We start from the raw sequence: 21,861 nt of genomic DNA on the forward strand, positions 1-21,861 counted from the left end.
GATGCAAGAGGCTGGGTGTGGCAAGGAGACCACAAAGGAAAAAGATTTAACCACAAAAAATAAAACAGCTAGGTATTAATAAACAACCAAAAGGAAAATAAGTTGAGATAAGAAACAGGCTAAGAGAACACACTTTCAATATAGATAACAGAATAAAAGACAGTATATCTGTAATACAACATATACAGCGCTCTATGATTGAACAACAGGGCAATGGCTAGAAACAGAAAACTTTATACAAAAAATACAAATGGCTACTGAAAGAGATAGCTTCAATGGTAATCAAGGAAGTGTGAATTAATGATATGACAGTATTTTTCACTCCTTGATTAGCAACAATTTAAAAACCAAGACTACCTCCAATTAGCAAGGATGAGAGGAAACAGGCCCTCTCTTGTACCTGGTAGAAGAGTAACTGCTACAGCTTTTATGGAGGGCAATTTGGCAGTAACTGTCAAATGTTAGGATGCTGCCCAGGCAGGGCGGCTCACGCCTGTAATCCCAGCACTTTGGGAGGTCAAGGTGGGCAGATCACCCAAGGTTAGGAGTTTGAGGCCAGCCTGGCCAACCTGGTGAAACCTCGTCTCTACTAAAAATACAAAAATCAGCCAGGCGTGGTGGCAGGCGCCTGTAATCCCAGCCACTCGGGAGGCTGAGGCAGGAGAATTACTCAAACCCGGGAGGATGAGGTTGCAGTGAGCCGAGATCGTGCCACTGCACTCCAGCCTGGGTGACAGAGGGAGACTCCGTCTCAAAAAACAAAACAAACAAACAAACAAACACACAAATATTGGGATGCATATGTTCTTTAGGCTATAAATTTCACATGCAGAAATCTGACCTATAGAAACATCAGCACACATACACAAAGATACCTGCCCCGTGATATTACAAACAGTGCCACAGGGAACAAGAAAATGTTGATCACCTAAGTAGCCATCAGTAGAGTCAGCAGTTTCAAGTGTAAGAGAAAAAGAAGAATAGAAGTGACATGGAGGTTTTGGTCCCAGCAATGCGGGGAATGCAAGTGCAAGTTAGCAGGGTAAGGAAGACTAAGGGAGGAGCAGTTTTGAAAAAGAAAAATACCTAGAGTTCAATTCTTAGCATGTTACTATGAAGTGCCTTTAGACATGTGAGTGGACTGTCAAGCACACACCCACACACCTGAAGTCTAGAATAGACATCCAGGCTGGGCAGAGTCATCATCACATAGATGATATGTAAAGCCACAAAACTGGATGAGACCACTTTGGGAGTGAGTCTTAAATAAGTAAAGTGATTATAATTTTCAGTGCTTTAACTACTTGGGGGCATAAATTACTTGGGACAGCTCCCACCTGGTCATGGAACCAAGAACCAACAGATTATGAGAGAGCTCCACAGACTTTCGGATCTGAAATCCTAACTCACCCCCACTGTTTCTCTAGATGAGGAAACCTAGAGCCAGAATGGTTCTGTACATTCTCCACTTTGATAGGGAAAGTGAAGGTGGAGCGCTTTTTCTTTCAAAGTATCATATGTCAGTTATGGTAGAGAAGTAACAAGTACAAGGAACAAGAGGGGATGATTAAGGAGAGAGAGAGAGAGACATAGCCCCTACTTTATCCAGTTCAGCCTGCAGGACGTTGTGCATATTCTTGGCTTGCTGTAACTCCTGGGTGAGTCTGGCCTTCATCTGGATGCACTCCTGGTCCAGTGTTTGGAAAGAACGCTGTTGACGGGAGAGCTCCTGAAAAACAAAGGGCAGGTGCATCAGCCTGATGATGGTTCGCTAGGGAGACTCCAGGGTGAGGCATGAGCATCCTAACAGGCGACTGCACAGAGAGCACAGGAGACAGCAGGGAGCTGAGCCAACTGTCCACTTAACGATGAACATAGTCAGCCTTGGTGCTCCATGCTGCCCTCAGGCATCAAATCCAGGTCTCTGAGGGAAAGGGGAAGGACTCTTATCAGTTCACCACATGGAAAGTAGCCTGTTTCCACCTCATCTTCAGTCTTAAATTAATTACCTCTACTTTGAAGGATCAGGGGCAAGAGAGAAGAACTGAGCTACAACAGTCAAAGCTCAACTAAGAAACCAAACATACTCAAAAACGGCGTTTAAAACACAAAAAACTGTATACCACTTTAAATGGGCTTAAATGTAGAAGGACAGGAAATATATGCTACCCATTAACTTTAATAACCACAGAAAGATACCAGCTAACATTTCCAGGCATTCTTATTTAAAATCTATAGACTCTTAATCTGTATGGTACTTTTTCAGGCTAAATCACCTGAAAGAACCAAATTGGCAGATACTTATGGAAGGGCACCTTCCACCCTCACTCTTCTGCCAACCACTTTTCCCCACCACATCAACTACCCTCCTAATTTATTTACCAACCCACAGGTTTAAAAACAACTGGAGTTGGCCAGGCATGGTGGCTCATGCCTGTAATCCCAGCACTTTGGGAGGCCGAGGTGGGTGGATCACCTGAGGTCAGGAGTTCGAGACCAGCCTAGCCAACATGGCGAAACCCCATCTCTACTGAAAATACAAAAATTAGCCAGGTGTGGTGGTGCATGCCTATAATCCCAGCTCCTCGGGAGGCAGAGGCAGAATTGCTGGAACCTGGGAGGTGGAGGTTGCAGGGAGCCAAGATTGTGCCATTGCACTCCAGCCTGGGTAACACTGCGAGACTGTCTCAAAAAAAAAAAAAAAAAAAAAAAATACTGGAGTTATAAAGGAAATAGAGTGAAAGAAAAAAAAAATTTTAAAGCCTACTGGAAAATGTAATACAATTTCCTTCACAGCAGAGAAAATGTCCAAAAGAAGAAAAGTGATCCTTTCCTACTGAATATCAAATCTCAAACAAATCAGAAAACATGGATGAATTCTGAATACTAATTCCCTTCTCTAATCAAAAACTGAAAGATTAAAAAAAAAGTGCAAAAGTGAAGATGTGAAAGAAAATAAGATGACCTTTAGCTCACAAAGCATTTCTCCTCTAAGAGAATTTCCCAAATTGTGATAACAACTCCCCTTTCCAAGTAATCAAACTATGAAAAGCCCATAAAAAGCCTTTCAGACAAACACCTCATGAATCCATTTACCTTACCTCTTGAAACTCCTTTTCTTTTTCCTTAATTTTCTGTTCCAGAGAACATCTGGCACTTTCTGCATTTTGTCGCTGACAACTCAAATCTTCCGTCAATTTTTTCAGTTTTTGTTCCAATGCAGTATACTAATAATGAATAAAAATGTTCAAGACAAAATAAATATTACTCACGTAAATGAACAAATATTTTGTGTTTTAGAAAAACTGCTATAATTGTTTTAGCACACAATTTATGTTTAGGAACTATTAGCAAGGATGTAAAGCATTAGCCCACTTAAACAAATACTTCCTAATTTGTGCCATGAAAAAAAAGATCAGCATGTCTAACGATTCATCTAACATTTTGTTGCATGGAAATGAGAGGTTAAAATGCAATGGTGTTAGCCTATGTAATTTAAAAGCTGTAAAATCATCAGAGGGTGCCCATTACCCTCATATGATAGTCTGTTTCAAGCATAATGGATTTTGTGGGAAATTTTAAATATTAAAATGTTTCTTTCCACAATGTTCCAAATGCTGAGGCAACATGGTGAAACGCCGTCTCTACTAAAATACAAAAATTAGCCGGGTGTGGTGGCGCATGCCTGTAATCCCAGTTACTCGGGAGACTGAGGCAGGAGAATTGCTTAAATCCAGGAGGCAAGGGTTGCAGTGAGCCAAGATCGTGCCACTGCACTCCAGCCTGGGCAATTAGAGCGAGATTCTGTCTCAAAACAAAACAAAACAAAAAGTCACTGCTCAAATGATGGTTCAAAGTTTAACAAATCTCAGGAAAAAAAAAAAAAAACCTTGCACCACAGAGTAAATGAAATGAACCCGTGGCGCCCTCTACTGGCACTCCTTCAAACTGCAATACAGTCCACTAAAAGGGTCCTGGAATCAAGAATCCTTTTCTACTAAACACAGAAGGTTAAAAGAGTCTTTAGAAGGTACTTACATTTTATTTAAAAATTTTTAAACAACATTCTATTATCAGTGATACCTAATTCATATAAGAGTATCTGACCACTAGGTGTCATGAATGCTCCATAATACTCTGAAACAGTGCCCAGAGCTCAAGTCCTTGAAAATATGTAGCACAACATGACCCTGGGCACTCACTCCGGACCTTTTTATCTGTGAACTGTGGGTGCTGAACTCCAGGTCTGCTGCCAGCTCAACACTCTGTTTCTCCATGAATTCAAGCCTTGTATCTCACAACTTGTAAATACTTGGAAAAGACACTCTACAAACAGCATATGTTCACTTAAGAACACGGTATTGATTTTTGTTACAGTAATTCCATTTCATTTAATAGATAAGTCTAATGTTAGATCTGGAACCAGCATAAATATAGCATAATTTTATTTCAGTTACACATTTGACAAGGACATACTATCCTTAGGGACAAGACAGAAAAGAGTAGACTGAATTTTCAGTTAAATGGATTTCTAGCTCAATGGAAAAAAAGAACCCAAAAAGCACAGAACAAACAAGTATTAAGAACCTGGAAGGGCCGGGCGCAGTGGCTCACGCCTGTAATCCCAGCACTTTGGGAGGCCAAGTCGGGCAGATCACCTGAGGTCAGGAGTTTGAGACCAGCCTGGCCAATATGGTGAAACCCTGTCTCTACTAAAAATACAAAAAAATTAGCTGGGCATGGTGGCATGCACCTGTAATCCCAGCTACCCAGGAGGCTGAGACAGGAGAATCACTTGAACCCAGGAGGCGGAGGTTGCAGTGAGCCAAGATTGCACCATTGCACTCAAGCCTGGGCAACAAGAGTGAAACTCCATCTCAAAAAAAAAAAAAAAAAAAAGAGCCTGAGAGGGTTGGGTGCGATGTCTCACACCTGTAATCCCAGCACTTTGGGAGGCTGAGGGGGGCAAACTGCTTGAGCCTAGGAGTTCAATACCAACTTGGGCAACATGGTGAACCCCGTCTCTGCTAAAAATACAAAAATCAGCCAGGTGTGGTGGTGGGCGCCTATAGCCTCAGCTACTAGGGAGGCTGAGGTGGAAGGAGCCCAGAAGTGGAGGCTGCAGTGAGCCAGGATCACACCACTGCACTCCAGCCTGGATGACAGAGTGAGACCCTGTCTCAAAACAAAAACAAGAACCTGGAGGGAAGACTCTAATAGAAAGCCAGAGCTGTATTCTCAGCAGTATCCTAGTCAAAAATATTAATTCACGATTTTATGTGAAGAAACTTCATTATATGTGTCAGACAGAACAAGGATTTGGTGAACTTGTCACTCCAAAACCAAAGAAGTAAAGTGTAAAAGGAGAAATGTAATTCTTACACACAGGAAGGCCTAGCTTGGTAGAAATGCAACTGAAAATTAGCTTAATTAACTAGGAACTTGAAAATAAGCCATGATAATAACAGCTAATATTATTATAAGTTCACCATGTGCCAGGAACTATGCTAAAACCTTTACAAAAATTATCTCAATCTTTACAACAATCCTATGACACAGGCATTATTAACACAATTTTATTGATTAGACAACTGGGGCTCAGAAGTTCATTAAATAACTGAAAAAGCAATCAAACTGAGATGTGGCAGAGCCAGGTTCAAATCCAAGTCCTTCTAACTTAAAAGACCAAATTACTATTACATAGTGAGACTGCATGAAGATATTAAATGCATGGATCAAAGGAGGTCATAGTTCCACTGAAGTGCCATTGTTCCTTTATATATCTAATCAATCTTTTTCCAGAATTTCTCTGTATAAGGCACTGCACTAGGAGAATATATAAAAATGAACCTGATTTTTACTTCCAGGAAGATGGAATAATCACACTTTTCCCTATTCCTCCTAACTAGAACAAATAAAAACCCTGGACATTATAGTAAAACAAACAAGTTTGAAAGGTGGAGAGAAGAAGGCAGACTGACTAAGGAGCTGAGGACCTGAAGAAAAACACTATGGCACTGGGAAAAAAGGACTGTCAACACAGAATCCTATACCCAACAGAATATCCTTCAGGAATGAAAAGAAAATCAAGACATTCTCAAATAAAGGAAAACTAAGGATTTGTGGCCAACAGACTTACCCTAAAAGAAGGGCTAAAGGAAGTTCTCTAAACAGAAAGGAAATAAAGGAAACTGGAAGGAAATCTAGGAGGGAAGGAAGAACAGGCTTAGCAATGATTTTATATATATATACACACACGTATATATACACACACACACAAATATAATAGGCTTTCCTTCTCTTCCTCAGCTTTTTAAAATATGTTTAAGAGTTGAAGCAAAATGTAGTTCTAAATGTATGTACAGAAAACATTTAAGACAATTCTATTATAAATGAGGGAGGGTAAAAGGACGAAAAGGGAGAAAACAGTCTGTAAAATTCACTGGAACTAGTGAAATGAAGACACCAACAGACTGCGATAAATGTGTATAAATAATGTAATATCTAGAACAATCACTATAAGCTCTACAAAGAGATTCACTGAAAAATATATAGACAAATCAAAATGGATTTTTAAAAAATGTTCAAACAACCCGCAAAGGCAGGAAAAAAAAAAAAGAAAACAAATGAAAAAGCAGAAAGAAATAGAAAACAAAAAATAAAATGGCAGACTTAGGTCACAATATATCAATAATCACATTAAGTATAAATAGCCTAAATATACCCATTAAAAGATAGACAGTGGAGGACAGGTGCAGTGGCTCACATCTGTAATCCCAACACTTTGGGAGGCTGAGGTGGGTGGATCACCTGAGGTCAGGAGTTCAAGACCAGCCTGGCCAACATGGTGAAACCCCGTCTCTACTAAAAATACAAAAATTAGCCGGGCATGGTGGTGGGTGCCTGTAGTCCCAGCTACTCCTATTCAGGAGGATGAGGCAGGAGAATCACTTGAACCTGGGAGGCAGAGATTGCAGTGAGCTGAGATCACGCCTCTGCACTCCAGCCTGGGTGACAGAGTCAGACTCCGTCTCAAAAAAAAAGACAGATAGTGAAAGAGTATATTGAAAAACATGGCCCAATTATATGTTGTCTACACGAAAGTCACCTCAATATAACAAAATAGGTTGAAAGTAAAGAGGAAGAAATACATCATGCTAACAATCAAAGGAAAGCTGGAGTGGCTATATTAATAACAGACAAAGTAGACTTCAGAATAAAGAAAATTACCATGGACACTAAATAGTGATAAAAGGGTCAATCCACAAAGACACAGCAATCCCAAATGTATATGCGTTCACCAACAGAGCTGCAAAATATGTGAAGCAAAAACTGGAAGAAATCAAAGGAGAAACAGACAAATCACAGTTATAGGTGGGGACTCCAACATTCTCTCTCAACAATGAATTGAACAACTAAACAGAAAATTAGCAAGTATATTAACAAACTCAACAACATCATCAACCAACAGGTCCTAATGACATTTTTTTGAGCAATATAAACCTAAAGCAAGCAGCAATCAATGAAATTGAAAACAGAGAAAAAAAAATCAATGAACCAATGGGCTGATTATTTAGAAAGATTAGTAAAGGTCAACGAAACTGACAAATCTCTAGTAAGACTGACACAGAGATAGAGAGAAGACACAAATTACCAACATCAGAAATGAACAAAGAATATCACTACAAATATCAAAAGAATAAGAGAATACAGTGAATAACTCTATATACATAAAGGTGACAACTTAGATGAAAATACAAACTATCCTAATTCCCCCAATATGAAACGGATAATTTTAATAGTTCTATAACTATTTTAAAAATTGAATTTGTAATTTTAAAACTCCCAGAAAAGAAATCTCCCGATTCAAATGATTTCACTAGAGAATTCTACTGAATATATAAAGAAAGAAAAAAAATTCTACACAGTCTCTTTCAGACAACTGAAGAGGAAGGAATACTCTCTAATTTGTGAAACTAGGATACCCTGATACAAATATCAAACAAAGATGGCAGGGGAAAAAAAGAAAGCCAACCAATATCCTTTATGAATACAGACACAAAAAATCCTTAATAAGTTATTAGCAAAAAAAAATTCAGAAATATATTTTTTAAATTATACACCGTAAGAAATTAGGGTTTATTCCAAATATGCAAGGCTCATTCAAATGTGTGAAAATCAATCAGTGCAACCCACCACATTAACAAGCTATTATTTTGTACAACTGCATATGAATCTACAATTATCTTAAAATAAAAGTTTTAAGTAAACAAATGAAAGAACCTGCCCCAAGAAAGCAAATAATAGAAGTATGTCTACTACAATGGTTTTTACCTAAAGCCTCAGAAATATCTAAAGGGTTTATTAAAAGTCAAATAATTCATTTTTCTCTACAATACTTATTACCATATACCGTACTATCTATGTTACTTTATTTTTGTTATTTTCTGCCTCCCTCTATTAAGATGAAGCTCCACAAGGCAATGATTTTTGTTGATTTATCACTGTTCCAGCTCCAGGTCTGGAGATTTTTGTCTATTTATCACTGTTCCAGCCCCAGGTCTGGAACAGTGCCTAATACATAGCAGGCACAAATAACAATACATGCTTGTGAAATGAGTCAGTAAATGAATGAGTAATAGAAAAAAGAGAAGAAAAGACTGGCTAGAGAGGTAGGCTGGGACCAAAGCAACAACAAGAACAACAACAACAACAAAATAACAGGCTAAGAAGCTTGGCCTCCGTTGGAGTCTTAAGAAGATTCAATGGTGGGTGTACAGTCATCCCTCAGTATCCATGAAGGACTGGTTCCAGGACTCCCTGCAGATACCAAAATCTGAGGATGATCAAGTCCCTGATATAAAATGGTATAGTGTTTGCATATAACCTATGCACATCCTCCCACACACTTTAAATCATCTCTAGATTACTTATAATACCTAATACTATGTATATGCTATGTAAAATTTTTGTAATAATGTATTTGTTTAGAAAATAATGACAAGGAAAAAAAGGTCTGTATATGATCAGTACGGACAAAGCCATTCTTTGAGACAGAATCTCACCCTGTCGCCCAGGCTGGAGTGCAGTGGCACAATCTCTGCTCACTGCAACCTTTGCCTTCCAGGTTTAAACAATTCTTGTGCCTCAGACTCCCGAGTAGCTGGGATTACAGGTGTGCACCACATAGTGGAGACAAGGTTTTGTCATGTGGGCTAGCTGGTCTTGATCTCCTAGCCTCAAGTGATCTGCGTGTCTCAACCTCCCAAAGTGCAGGGATTCGGGTGTAAACCACGGGTGCCCGGCCTTTTTTTTTTTCCCCTAAATACTTACAATCCATAGTTGGTTGAATCCATGAATGCAGAACTCATGGGTACAATGGACCAACTATATATACGATCCCAAGAGCAGATTAATTAAATCCTATCAAATGTCCTAAAACTCCTTTAAAGTGCCATTAAGTGCCTATTTTAATGTGGCACACATCATGCTAGATGCTGTATATACATTTTCTTCATTCTCTATTACCCCCTGCAACATAAAAGAGATCAGTGACTTGCCCAACGTCACTCAGCTGGGAAAGTACGGCACCAGGCTTGATCCCGGATCTGCCCAACTTAAAACAGCTTTCTAGTTCAGTTGCATCAAGAGTACCTAATATATATTAACAAAGAACATTACTGACATTTCATAAACTTATGTATAAAATACTCTTTCTAAATAATTATATGAAAAGATGAAGATTTCTCCAGTAATTCACGAAAAGTCAAGTACCTTGGTTGACGCCTGGTCGTATTGTGCTGTTGTTCTCACTAGTTCATCCCTACATTTGTTCAAAACTTTCTCTTTTTCAATTAATTCCACTTTTGCTTTCTCCAGTTGGAGTTGGAGTTCTTGAAACTTATTCACTTGGCCTTTCATTTCTTTTTCATGTCCTTGCAGGCGTAGTTCCAACTCATTAATCTTGTTTCTTAGCTCTTAAACCACAAACAAAAATCACACTCCAATTCATATATATCTTTCCCAAAATGTTCATAACTTATCATTTGTTTTATTCTTTTCTGAAATCTTTGACGAAACAAATATTTACACTAAATACAGAAGCTACTTTAATTGGATTTAATTTCAATAGTTAGTTTCTATTGTCATTTGCATTCAAATACTCTATAGAAAGCAGGAGAAACAGATTTTCTTACATTTTAACAAAGAAACTTGGTGGGGGGAATGCTTTTCTAAAATCAGGAACGCTATCTTCTTATTGAGACTGTGAAAAGTACATCACATATGACACCCTTTGTTAAAATTACCATTTAGTTTTACACAACAGCAAACTATATTTGTTTTTTGCCCATATCAATGCAAATCAGTGCTAAGCAGTGAAAAGTTCACCCTCCTATATTCTCTGGTAGTTTTACCTCCAGTAAACATCAAGACAGTGTGAACCTCCCATACTGCCAAAATTAACAATGATTTTTTTTCCACTTTTTTCCCACATACGCACAACATTGGTTCCAATGGCATTGGCTAGGTGACAGCTCTCACCAGTGAACACTGACAGTGATTTTCAATATATCACAGCACTGGAAATTATCATCTTCTACAGAGTAGATTCCAAAACACCACCTGGTACCCTTGGCTGTCAGCTGCAGCGTGGCACAGCAGCCAAGGTTACAGGTTTGCTCCCATATGGACAACCTGGCAGGGCACAGCAAAGCTGTTCTGCAGACACACACACAACCTCTGGCCAAAGCTGGTCAGACCACAGCCTGGTTCTGTGGGTCACAAAAGGAGCCAGATGAGAAGCATGGGGAGTGTAAACTGTAACCAACCCACTCGCCCTGCTTCTGGAAAGATAAATCAAAGCCTCTCAACCTACTTTAGAGGCTTCCAGGCACCAGCTTTTCAATACAAATAAAACTACATTCCAACACTATGATGCCTTTTATCATTATTGAAAAGACAGTATATTTCACATAACCAGTCTAGGATGTTGAACACCGATGTGCCTAACAAAACACATAAGCACTTTATGGGATTAAAAATATCTGAAATCACCTGTGAAATTACCTCAAGCAAAGTGAATTTAAACTTAACTTAGCTCAATGTTACCTTGATTCTGCGCTTTTAATTGATCCAAAAGATGAGGACTGCTAGAATTGTCAAAGAAACTGCTATTAGCATCTCTTTTCCCTATTTGCAAAGTTGATCGACTTGGAGTCACCTCTTGTTCCCCAGAAAAGTAAGATGCAGAGAAATCTCTCCTAATTGGAGTTCTTTGAGAATTAGATGAAAGATGACTTGGGGTCTTCTCTTGCTGCCATGAGAACACAGATGATGAAGCCTGATGCCGGGCAATGTCGCGGTGATTCATAGTGGCTTGTGGAAGAGTCTGGCTTGCTTTCTGTAGAAACAGAATCTCTTTAGAGGCCTTTAAAGATCTTATATACTCAAGGCTATTTATTTTCAGATAGAATATAAAGCCATAATCCCAAGAAGTTAACAGTTGCACTGCATACCAACAAAGAACATTCATCAAGTCAAGTAAACCATAAGTCTAATACCCAGTGATGGAATGTTCTAATGCTCGACTTCTTAGCATTGAAGGAATAAGCTACTACCATCTCATGCCCAATCTATTCCAAATAGGCTAAGTCTTAGTATTTATTCTGCATCCTTCTTAGAACCCATTAAACATATGTGAGTATTCACTTTCATTCTGAATTCCAAAACTGGCTTTTCTTTGCCTGTCCTTGGTTACCTCCCCCTATAGCTTTGCCCAAGAGAATCAAAGTTAAACATCACACTAAAGAACTATTTCAAAAATCTCACATTCCACCATATCACTATCCCAAAAAAAGTCACATCGAGTGTTTAATAGTATATAATATACATTTGTGGATGATCTACCGCTTTGCATTGTTCTATGCTTCTCTCTGCCTCCATTCTGACAAATATCAAGACATGGAGGTGAATGCAGCATTAGATTTTTACAGCAAGCACTTTTTTTTGCCATAGGAAGAGGGTTAATGTTTACTAGAGACTCAAATTTTCCATACAACATCTCTAGGAATCAATGTCAAGGGAAGAATTGATACAAATGACAGAACTGGATGACAAAGCACACGATATTTCTAGGACAAACTAGAGAATGAGTACTTAATTTTTATTCATCTTGATAAGCAATGCCTTTGCTACATATCAGAATCCTAATGACATCAAAATGAGGGTTAAAGTCATGAAAAGAATAAAAATTGTTAAAGCTCTAAGCCAGAGGTACTTCTGCATTCTCAGCATTTAAGGTACCTACTTATAAATTCAGCCTTAAACGGCTTGCTGAATTGTGCCATCTCATCAAGTCCTTATGTTTAGTGGAAAGCCACCAGTAAGTGCCAAACTGGAAACTGTTTTCAGCAAATAACACGTGAACAAAAATGGTAGAGGTAAAATTCAATAGATCAAAAGGACTATATAGGAAGCAACTGCCTCCAGGTGATAAAGCCAGGCAGGGAGCATCACGACTAATTCTCTGGCCCCACTGTCTCCAAGAATAGCCCTGATCACTAGGTCTTAATAGGGAAATAATTAAGTGGACATTATATGAACATTTAATATTTAGGGATAAACTAACCTCCCCACTCTATTTTACTCATTCCACCCTATTTTTAAAACTAAAAAATAATCACCTCCACTGAGCCCAAAACCTTTTCTCAGCACACACACACACACAAAGGCCAGCTCTATGTAAAACAGATTTTCCTCTAACCTTGTTCTATTCTATATCAAAGTATTCTATAACTGCATACTCTATTATAGGGCCCATAATTAACTTACTTTAGCCTGCAAGGCTTTAACCTCTGCCTCTAATCTTTTTCGTTCTTCAACCTCTTTATTATATTTTTCTTTTAGATCTTCATACTTGGAACCTAGAAACAGACAATCAAATACAGTTTTCTTTCAGTCATTGATTCCATGAAGGAATTCACAGATCAACAACGATTTTGACAGTCTAGAAATGAGTATCTTAGTAGAAACAACATTTTGGTTAGGGAAATAGATCAAACTATTGATCAAATTACTCAAATATCAAAACACATAAAAACATAAGTGTTTTAAATATTCTGAAATTGAATTTCTTTGAAAATATACCACAGAAGGATAAAGTAAAAAGCTTAAAAGCTCAATCCAGTAGCTCAACATAATTCAACAGATATGCAAATGGATATGTAACAAGTGGCTGCAGTTTTTAAACATATACATTAAAAGTTTAATTCAAAGTTGAATTAATTCATTTATTTTGCAGAATTAAAATCTCAAGCTAAACAAAAAGCTGTCTATACCAAGGAAAAAAATGCATTACCACTATAATATTGACTTGGTGTTAGTGGAGTTGTAAAAATTTTTTGTGGTGTATTGCATGGATTCAGAGAGACATCTGCAGACTGCGCAGCTTGTTGGCTTCTTTCAAGCTCAGATTTACACCTGTTAGAAAAGGACCCAAGAGGCAGACAAATCAGTTAGAGCAAAGGCTACAGAATACCAATGCCTTACATTCCCAGAGAGTAATAAACTTACAAAGAAACCCATCCACTAAGAATTCTTAACCATTTCATTTATCCAACAGGCATTTCATAAGGTCTAACTTATGTGCCAGACATAAACACAGTCCTGTGTCTTCAAAGGAACTCAGTCTAGTAAAAGAAACAGAAATATAAACCAGTAAGTACAACGTTATAAAGGCTATAAGGAAGATCTATAATAACCACTATGACAGTGATATGGTTTGGCTGTGTTCCCACCCAAATCTCATCTTGAATTGTAGTTCCCATAATCCGCATGTGTGGTGGGGTGTGGGGGACCTGTTGAGAGGTGATTGAATCATGGGGGCAGTTTTCCCATGCTCTATTCTCGTGATAGTGAGTTCTCACAAGATCTGATGGTTTTATAAGGGGCTTCCTCCTATGCTTGGTTCTCATTCTTCTCCTTCCTGCCACCATGCGAAGAAGGGTGTGTTTGCTTCCCCTTCCGCTATGATTGTAAGTTTCCCAGCAGAAAAGAAAAGCCCTGTGGAACTGTGAGTCAATTAAACCTCTTTCCTTTATAATTTACCCAGTCTCAGGCAGTTCTTTATAGCAGTGTGAGAACAGACTAATACAGACAGCAAAGAAGAGTTGGAGGATTGGAATATATTCCAAGCAAATTTCATATTCTAAGCCAAAGACAGGGACATAAAAGAACCTAGAACTTCAGAAACACGGGAAGAAAGTGGTGTCATTGAAGCATGGGCTCAAATCGTGAGAATAAATTACATTACTTAGGTTAGTCAGTTATTTCAAAAACATAGACTTGATATATAGATCATATATTATATGACATTTTTAAAACACAGATATAAAAATTAAATCAATATAATGCATCTAGAAAAGATATGGCTGGAAATAGTTACAAGAAATGGGAAACATAAGTTATATATTGTATATATGTATACCCTGTATAAAGGTATTCAGAACTATCATGCAAGTAAGCTCTGAACACCTTTCAAAACCAAAAAACCCACATTAAAAGAGGGCTCAATTCTTCCAACTCTCTTAGTCTCTGACTTTAGTTTAACATAAAAAATAAAATGAAAACTCTTTTAGAATGGCTAATGGTGTGCACCGGTCTCTTTGCCATGACATATTACTTAAAACAGGAAGTAAAGAAAGTAATGCCGGGCCCAGTGGCTCATGCCTGTAATCCCAGCACTTTGGGAGACCAAGGCGGGCAGATAACCTGAGATCAGGAGTTCGAGATCAGCCTGGCCAACTTGGCGAAAACCCCTCTCTACTAAAAATACAAAAATTAGCCAGGCATGGTGGTGTGCACCTGTAGCCCCAGCTGGGAGGCTAAGGCAGGAGAATCGCTTGAACCCAGGAGGCGGAGGTCGCAGTGAGCTGAAACTGTGCCACAGCACTGCACTCCAGCCTGGGCAACAGAGCAAGACTTTGTCAAAAAGAAAAAAAGAAAAAGAAAAAGAAGAAAGAAAGAAAGAGAAAGAAAAAGAAAGAAAGAAAGAAAGAGAGAGAGAGAGGGAGGGAGGGAGGGAGGGAAGGGAAGGGAGGAAGGGAGGGAGGGAGGGAGGGAGGGAGGGAGGGAGGGTGGAAAGAAAGAAGAAAGAAAGAAAGAAAGAAAGAAAGAAAGAAAGAAAGAAAGAAAGAAAGAGAAAGAGGAAGGAAGGAAGGAAAGAAGGAAGGAAAGAAAGAAACAAAGAAAGCAAGCAAGCCCTTAGCTCCATTTAGCTCCAAATTTAATCTGAGAAGAGGCAATGTATGAGCTAAAAATGACTTCTCAGCAAATCAAACCACCACATCTGAGCTTACAGTAGGAAACAGCAAGGTCCAATGGAAATGTTCCACTAGTATTTAAAAAGCACCGAGAAATAAGTAAAATTAATATTTAATTTAACTTGCTATTTTCAAGATACTCTCATTTCAACTTGTAATTAATAGGAAAGTTACTAATAAAATATTTTACATTTTTTCATACTAAATTTTCAGAATTTGGCATCCGTCATACACTACAGCTCATCTCAATTTGCACCAGCCACATATAAAGTACATCATAACTGCCACATGTAGCCAGTGACTACCATATTGGACATTGCAGGTCTACAGATTAGCAAAGATGTCACAAATCTGCTGATTCGAGGTGAATTTTGAAGAATCTTGCAAAACCAGTGTTTCTTTTCCACTTTAAATTCGTATCTTATTCTCTTTTCCCTATCCTTTCATTTTAAACAAAGTTATTTATTACTTAAACAAAAGTATACCCTATTATTTTCATAAACCATTTTTTCTTCTTCCCCCTAAGAAGAAAAACACAAACACCATCACCAAAAAAGCACTACAAAGCTAAAAGCATTTTCTACTAGGTTGAACTATATGAGATTGCCAATCTCCACAGTTTTAACAAACATTCCAAACGGTTCAACCTCACTTGTTGAAGACCTTCCAGAAACCTAATCAGTGGCAACTGATGGAAAAAATAAGTTTCTGCAATGCATTTGGAAGTTAGCAGTGTACATTTTAAAACCATATTCAGTAGTTTTTGTAGTCTACTAGATAAGAAGAATATTTTAAAACCAAATGTGCTATAAGGATATGGCACGAACTCGGCTCACTGCAACTTCCGCCTCCCAGGTTCAAGCGATTCTCCTGCCTCAGCCTCCTGAGTAGCTGAGATTAGAGGTGCCCGCCACTACACCTCGCTAATTTTTGTATTTTTAGTAGAGAGGGGGTTTCACCATGTTGGCCATGCTGGTCTCAAACTCCTGACCTCAGGTAATCCACTTGCCTCGGCCTCCTAAAGTGCTGGGATTACAGGCATGAGCCACCTATCCCAGCCAAAAGGAAACATTTTTTAAATTATCACACAACCTTGCAGATTGGGCCTGCTTATATTCTGTCTCCAATCTCAACTGGGCCCTCCATGCTATTCCATCCTTTTATAATTCCCTAGTTCTCCCTCTCATTCTCTACAGCAGCTTTTCCACCCAGAGAAAACACGAGCCATCAGTATGCTTCAACTAATTTCCATCTTTTCGGTAACAACTGTCGATAGTTTTATTTTAACAAGTACTATCATACTATCAAATAATGCTATGTAACCAGTATTATCATACTATCAATTTGATAGTATGATAGTACTATTTATTATCGTATTACCCAGTGACCAACAGTGTCTGAATCATGGTACAGCTTAATAAACATATACTGAATGAATACATGAGTAATGCAGCAAACATTTGATAAACTTATATCGTACTGAGCTATGCAATGATAAAACCAAATCACTGTTTGTTTGTTTTTAATCTTCCACTCTTTCAAGTTACGGTACAGAGACCGAATCATTACTTATTCTACCGGGAAAAAAAATTGCAAAGTATAATAATTATATTGTTAAAGGAAAAGACAAACGCATCTGATTAATACATACAAACATCATCCCTATAAATACCATCCCAAAATATTACCTTTTAAGTTCCTGTTCCAGTTTTTCTATTTGTTTTTTGCCTGAATTCAGTTGTCCTTCCTGGAAATTCACTTGTGACTCCTTTACTTGAAGTTCATGAGAAATCTTCTGCTTAGTTTTCTCCAGACTTTCACATATTTCCATCAATCTTTGATTCTCCCTTTTCAGGTTTGTACCCTCGGTTTTTTCATTTTCAACCTAATGAGAATTGTTCAGAAGACAATAACTCCCTTATTTTGTGAATTTAGCAAGTATTATTGGTAAACCTGAGTCTAACATTGACTACTAAATTCCTGAGATACAGCTGCAATAAGCCATATGAACACAGAAATTTTAGGTGATCACACTTTGAAGCCAATAGATAGGAAACTTCTTTGAAGTCATGTAGTATATCATCTTTGGCCAGACACACCCATCCTAGAAAGGGAGTCTTTACTATCCTTTCAAAAATTAAAAAATAGGAAATAAATCCTATAAATCTCCCTTAACAATTCATTTTCAAGTTTGGCTGCTAAAACCAGTTATTGTTAGAAACCAGAAAATTCTCCCACAAGCAAAATCCTTTTAGAAGCAATGACTGTATCACTATTTAGTTGGCTAATAGAGTGGTAATTTTTAAAAAGTACTGTTTACTTTTCATTTTCTAGACCTGAAAAAGTTGAGGAATACCAAGGTAAAAAGCCCAGTCTAAGAAAGCCACAACCATTTAACTGCAAAATGCTCTAATACTGTCCCCAGATTAGGAGCAGACACCTTTTGCCTTGCTGCTATGCAGTGCAAAAGCAATCCCCAATTCATGGTCCCACATGGAAGTTGAAATGGAACTCAATAGCCCTAAATATTAGCAGGTAAGCAGAAATGAGGACAGAAATGGGGAAAATTAAAAGCAATTAAAATAAAAATGACTCAAAAAAAAAAAAAAAAAAAAAGAAGGGGATTGGGGCCTGGGGCAGGGGTGGGGGAGGGGAGAGGAATTACCACCTGAAGATAGCAAAATCATTTTTCTCTAAATGTAAAGAAGATGAAATAATTAATCCAAAAATGAGTGAACAGTTTTAAATACCAGCACTTCTTTGTCAATAATGAGTGAACAGCTACAAATACCAGAGCTTCAGGGGTACCTTCTGTTTTTGCTTCTGCAGCGCAGCCTCCAGACTGTCAAGCTGAAACTGCCTTTGCTGCTTTTCCTTCTTCAGTTTGTCAAGCTGTCCTTCAAGCTCTTGAATTTTCTGAAGAGCTCTTGTAGGCAGGCCTTCTTTCCATTCTTCCAAAGCCCAGCTCATTTTGTTCTGCCTTCTTTATTACTCCAACATTTGTAAATAAACTGAAAAGAATAACCAGACTGTTGGTCTTACCATAGTAAAAGGAAACAAAGTCTCAGAAATTAATGAATCTATCTAACCACCCCTAAAAATCAAGTTTCAAGACCACATTTCAAAAGATAACAAAGTATAATACCTATCTTCTCCATCCTCTGAAAGGTGGCAACCAATAATTGATTCTGAAGTATATACTGTCCTGCTTAGTTTCCCTTTGCTTTCTGTTTTTCTTATTTCTCGGTGTTGACTTCTTATATCACTACCTGCTTTCTATTGCTCAGTTTTTTCATTATACAAAACATGGGGCAACAGTGATGCAAGATGGCAGTCACCACAGGATCAGGAGTAAAAGTCTCTCGAAGTTTCCAACTGATGGAAGAACTCAAAGAAGGCCAGAAAAGGGTAGGAGATGGCACAGTTAGCTGGGGTTTAGAAGATGATGAAGACCTGGGACAAGATGGACAGGGATGATAATTGGGCCTCCAAGAATGATTTATGAAAATCAAGTATACAGCCTTAAAATAGAATGTATCCTAAATGCCCAGAAGCACCCTGCCTTTGTAAGATTTGTAACAAAAATTAATATAAATAGGGTTAATAGTTCTAATGGAGTGGTGGACCAAAGAGCCATATCAGTGCTAGCAAAATGGCAGAATTCATGTAGCATCAAAGTTGTCCTACAAGAGCTTTGGTACCTAATGATGTCTAAAGAAAATGTGACACTCCTTCAGCTGCCCGAAGGACAGGGTTACAGCAGTTAATCAAAAAGAAAAACCATAGGCCCTTCCCCTTCCTGCCCCCCATTCAATTTAAACAGTCTTCATCTTCCACAGTAGTAAATTTTCTAGATATGTCTTGTAGACCTCAAAGGACTGGAAAGGAAGCTCCCATTCAAAGGAAATTTATCTTAAGATACTGTAAATTATACTAATTTTTTGTCCATTTGAAACATGTTAGTTGCGCTGTAACAATCATCCTGCCATGTGTAACATCCTGTCCACATACTTGAATTTCTGGGATCAAGAAAGTATATTTAAATTGATTCCCATCATAACTGGTGGAGTACATCTAACTCAACTGTGAAAAGACATATCACATAATCACCTTGCTGCTGATTAAATGGCCTGGGGCCTCTGCCTTCTCCTGTGGGATTACTGTTGGGTGTACAGGGTACTTTGTCTGCACCCCTGGTTTCCAAAAAAATTAAGGAGGAGGGACGCCTCCTCAACTCATTCTATGAGGCCAGCATCATCCTGATACCAAAACCTGGCAGAGACCCAACAAAAAAAGAAAACTTCAAGCCAATATCCTTGATCAACGATGCAAAATTCCTCAAAAATATACTTGCAAACCAAGTCCAGCAACAGATCAAAAAGCTAATCTACCATAATCAAGTAGGCTTCGTCGCCAGGATTTACGGTTGGTTCAACATACGCAAATCAATAAATATGATTCATCACATAAGCATAACTAAAGACAAAAATGACATGATTATCTCATGCAGAAAAGCTTTCATTAAAAATTCAACATCCCTTCACGTTAAAAACTCTCAATAAATTAGGTATTGAAGGAACATACCTCAAAATAATAAGAGCCATCTATGACAAACCCACAGCCAACATCATACTAAATGGGCAAAAGCTGAAAGCATTCCCCCCTTGAAAACTGGCAAGGAGGCCCTCTTCCACTACTCCTATTCAACATACTATTGGAAGTCCTGGCCAGAGCAACCAGGCAAGAGGAAGAAATAAAAGGCATCCAAATAGGAAGAGAGGAAGTCAAACTACCCCTGTTTGCAGACAATGTGATCCTACATCTAGAAAACCCCATAGTCTTGGCCCAAAAGCTCCTTCAGTTGATAAACAACTTCAGCCAACTCTCATGATACGAAAATCAATATACAAAAATCACTAGCATTCCTATACGCCAACAACAGCCAAGCCAAGATCCAAGTCAAAAATGCAATCTCATTCACGATTGCCACAATATGAATAAATCACCTAGAAATACAGCTAACCAGGGAGGTGAAAGATCTGTACAATAAGAATTAGAAGGCTGGGCTCAGTGGCTCACGCCTGTAATCCCAGCACTTTGGGAGGCTGAGGTGGGCAGATCACCTAAGGTCAGGAGTTCAAGACCAGCCTGGCCAACATGGTGAAACCCCATCTCTACTAAAAATACAAAGATTAGCTGGGTGTGGTGGCAGATGCCTGTAATCCCAGCTACTCAGGAGGCTGAGACAGGAGAATCACTTGAACTTCGGAGGCAGAGGTTGCAGTGAGCCGAGATCACACCACTGCACTCCAGCCTGGGCAACAAAGAGCGAAACTCCATCTCAAAAAAAGAAAGAATTAGAAAACACTGCTCAAAGAAATCAGAGATGACACAAATGGAAAAACATCCCATGCTCATGAATATGAAGAATCAGTGTCATTGAAATGGCCATACTGCCCAAAGCAATTTGCACATTCAATGCTATTCCTATCAAACTACCAAAGACATTGTTCACAGAACTAGAAAAAACTATTTTAAAATTGATATGGAACCAAAAATAAGCCCAAATAGCCAAGACAAGCCTAAGCAAAAAGAACAAAGCTGACAGCATCATGTTACCCTACTTCAAACTATACTACAGGGCTGCAGTAACCAAAACAGCATGGTACTGGTACAAAAACAGACACATAGACCAATGGAACACAATAGAGAGCCCAGAAATAAGCCGCACACCTACAACCATCTGATCTTTGACAAAGCTGACAAAAACAAACAATGGGGAAAGGATTCCCTATTCAATAAATGATGAGATAGCTGGCTAGCCATATGCAGAAGAATGAAACTGGACCCCTTCCTTACACCATATACAAAAATTAATTCAAGATGGATTAAAGACTTAAATGTAAAACCACAAACTATAAAAACCACAGAAGACAACCTAGGCAATACCATCCTGGACACAGGAATGGGCAAAGATTTCATGACAAAGACACTAAGAACAATCACAACAAAAGCAAAAATTTACAAATGAGATCTAATTAAACTGAAGAGCTTCTGCACAGCAAAAGAAACTCAACAGAGTAAAAAGACAACCTAAAGAATGGGAGAAAATATTTACAAACTATGCATCTGATAAAGGTCTAATATCCAGCATCTATAAGGAACTTAAATTTACAAGAGAAAAACAACAACCCCATTAAAAAGTAGGCAAAGGACATGAACAGACACTTTTCTAAAAAAAAAAAAAAAAAAAAAAAAAAAAATGTGGCTAACAAGCATATGAAAAAAAGCTCAATATCACTGATCATTAGAGAAATGCAAATTAAAACCACAATGAAATACCATCTCACACCAGTCAGAATGGCTATGATTAAAAAGTTAAAAAATAACAGATGCTGGCCAAGTTGAGAAGGGAACACTTATACACTTTTGGTGGGAGTGTAAATTAGTTCAACCATTGTGGAAAGCAGTATGGCAATTCCTCAAAGAGCTAAAAACAGAACTACCATTCAACCCAGCGCCTGGGTATATACCCAGAGGA

At 38.3% G+C, this 21,861-nt stretch overlaps 1 protein-coding gene and 1 pseudogene across 2 annotated transcripts in view; one reads left to right on the top strand and one right to left on the bottom strand.

The window, feature by feature from the left end:
* CENPF (centromere protein F) overlaps positions 1–21,861 on the bottom strand; it is a 61,164-nt gene that overhangs the window by 32,296 nt on the left and 7,007 nt on the right. For both annotated transcript variants that reach the window (XM_034946846.3, XM_003814155.5), the window contains exons 2-9: positions 18,129–18,331; positions 17,009–17,205; positions 13,358–13,479; positions 12,832–12,923; positions 11,110–11,401; positions 9,775–9,977; positions 3,102–3,227; positions 1,601–1,729 (exon numbers count right to left, since the gene is read on the bottom strand). In XM_034946846.3, coding sequence (XP_034802737.3) covers positions 1,601–1,729; positions 3,102–3,227; positions 9,775–9,977; positions 11,110–11,401; positions 12,832–12,923; positions 13,358–13,479; positions 17,009–17,205; positions 18,129–18,290 — 1,323 coding nt within the window. In that variant the 5' untranslated portion in view covers positions 18,291–18,331. The remainder of the gene's footprint in view (positions 1–1,600; positions 1,730–3,101; positions 3,228–9,774; positions 9,978–11,109; positions 11,402–12,831; positions 12,924–13,357; positions 13,480–17,008; positions 17,206–18,128; positions 18,332–21,861) is intronic.
* On the top strand, positions 18,648–19,087 carry LOC100993212 (ubiquitin-conjugating enzyme E2 variant 1-like; annotated as a pseudogene).

This window comes from Pan paniscus, chromosome 1 (genome assembly GCF_029289425.2).
Source record: "Pan paniscus chromosome 1, NHGRI_mPanPan1-v2.0_pri, whole genome shotgun sequence".
Lineage (NCBI taxonomy): Eukaryota > Metazoa > Chordata > Mammalia > Primates > Hominidae > Pan > Pan paniscus.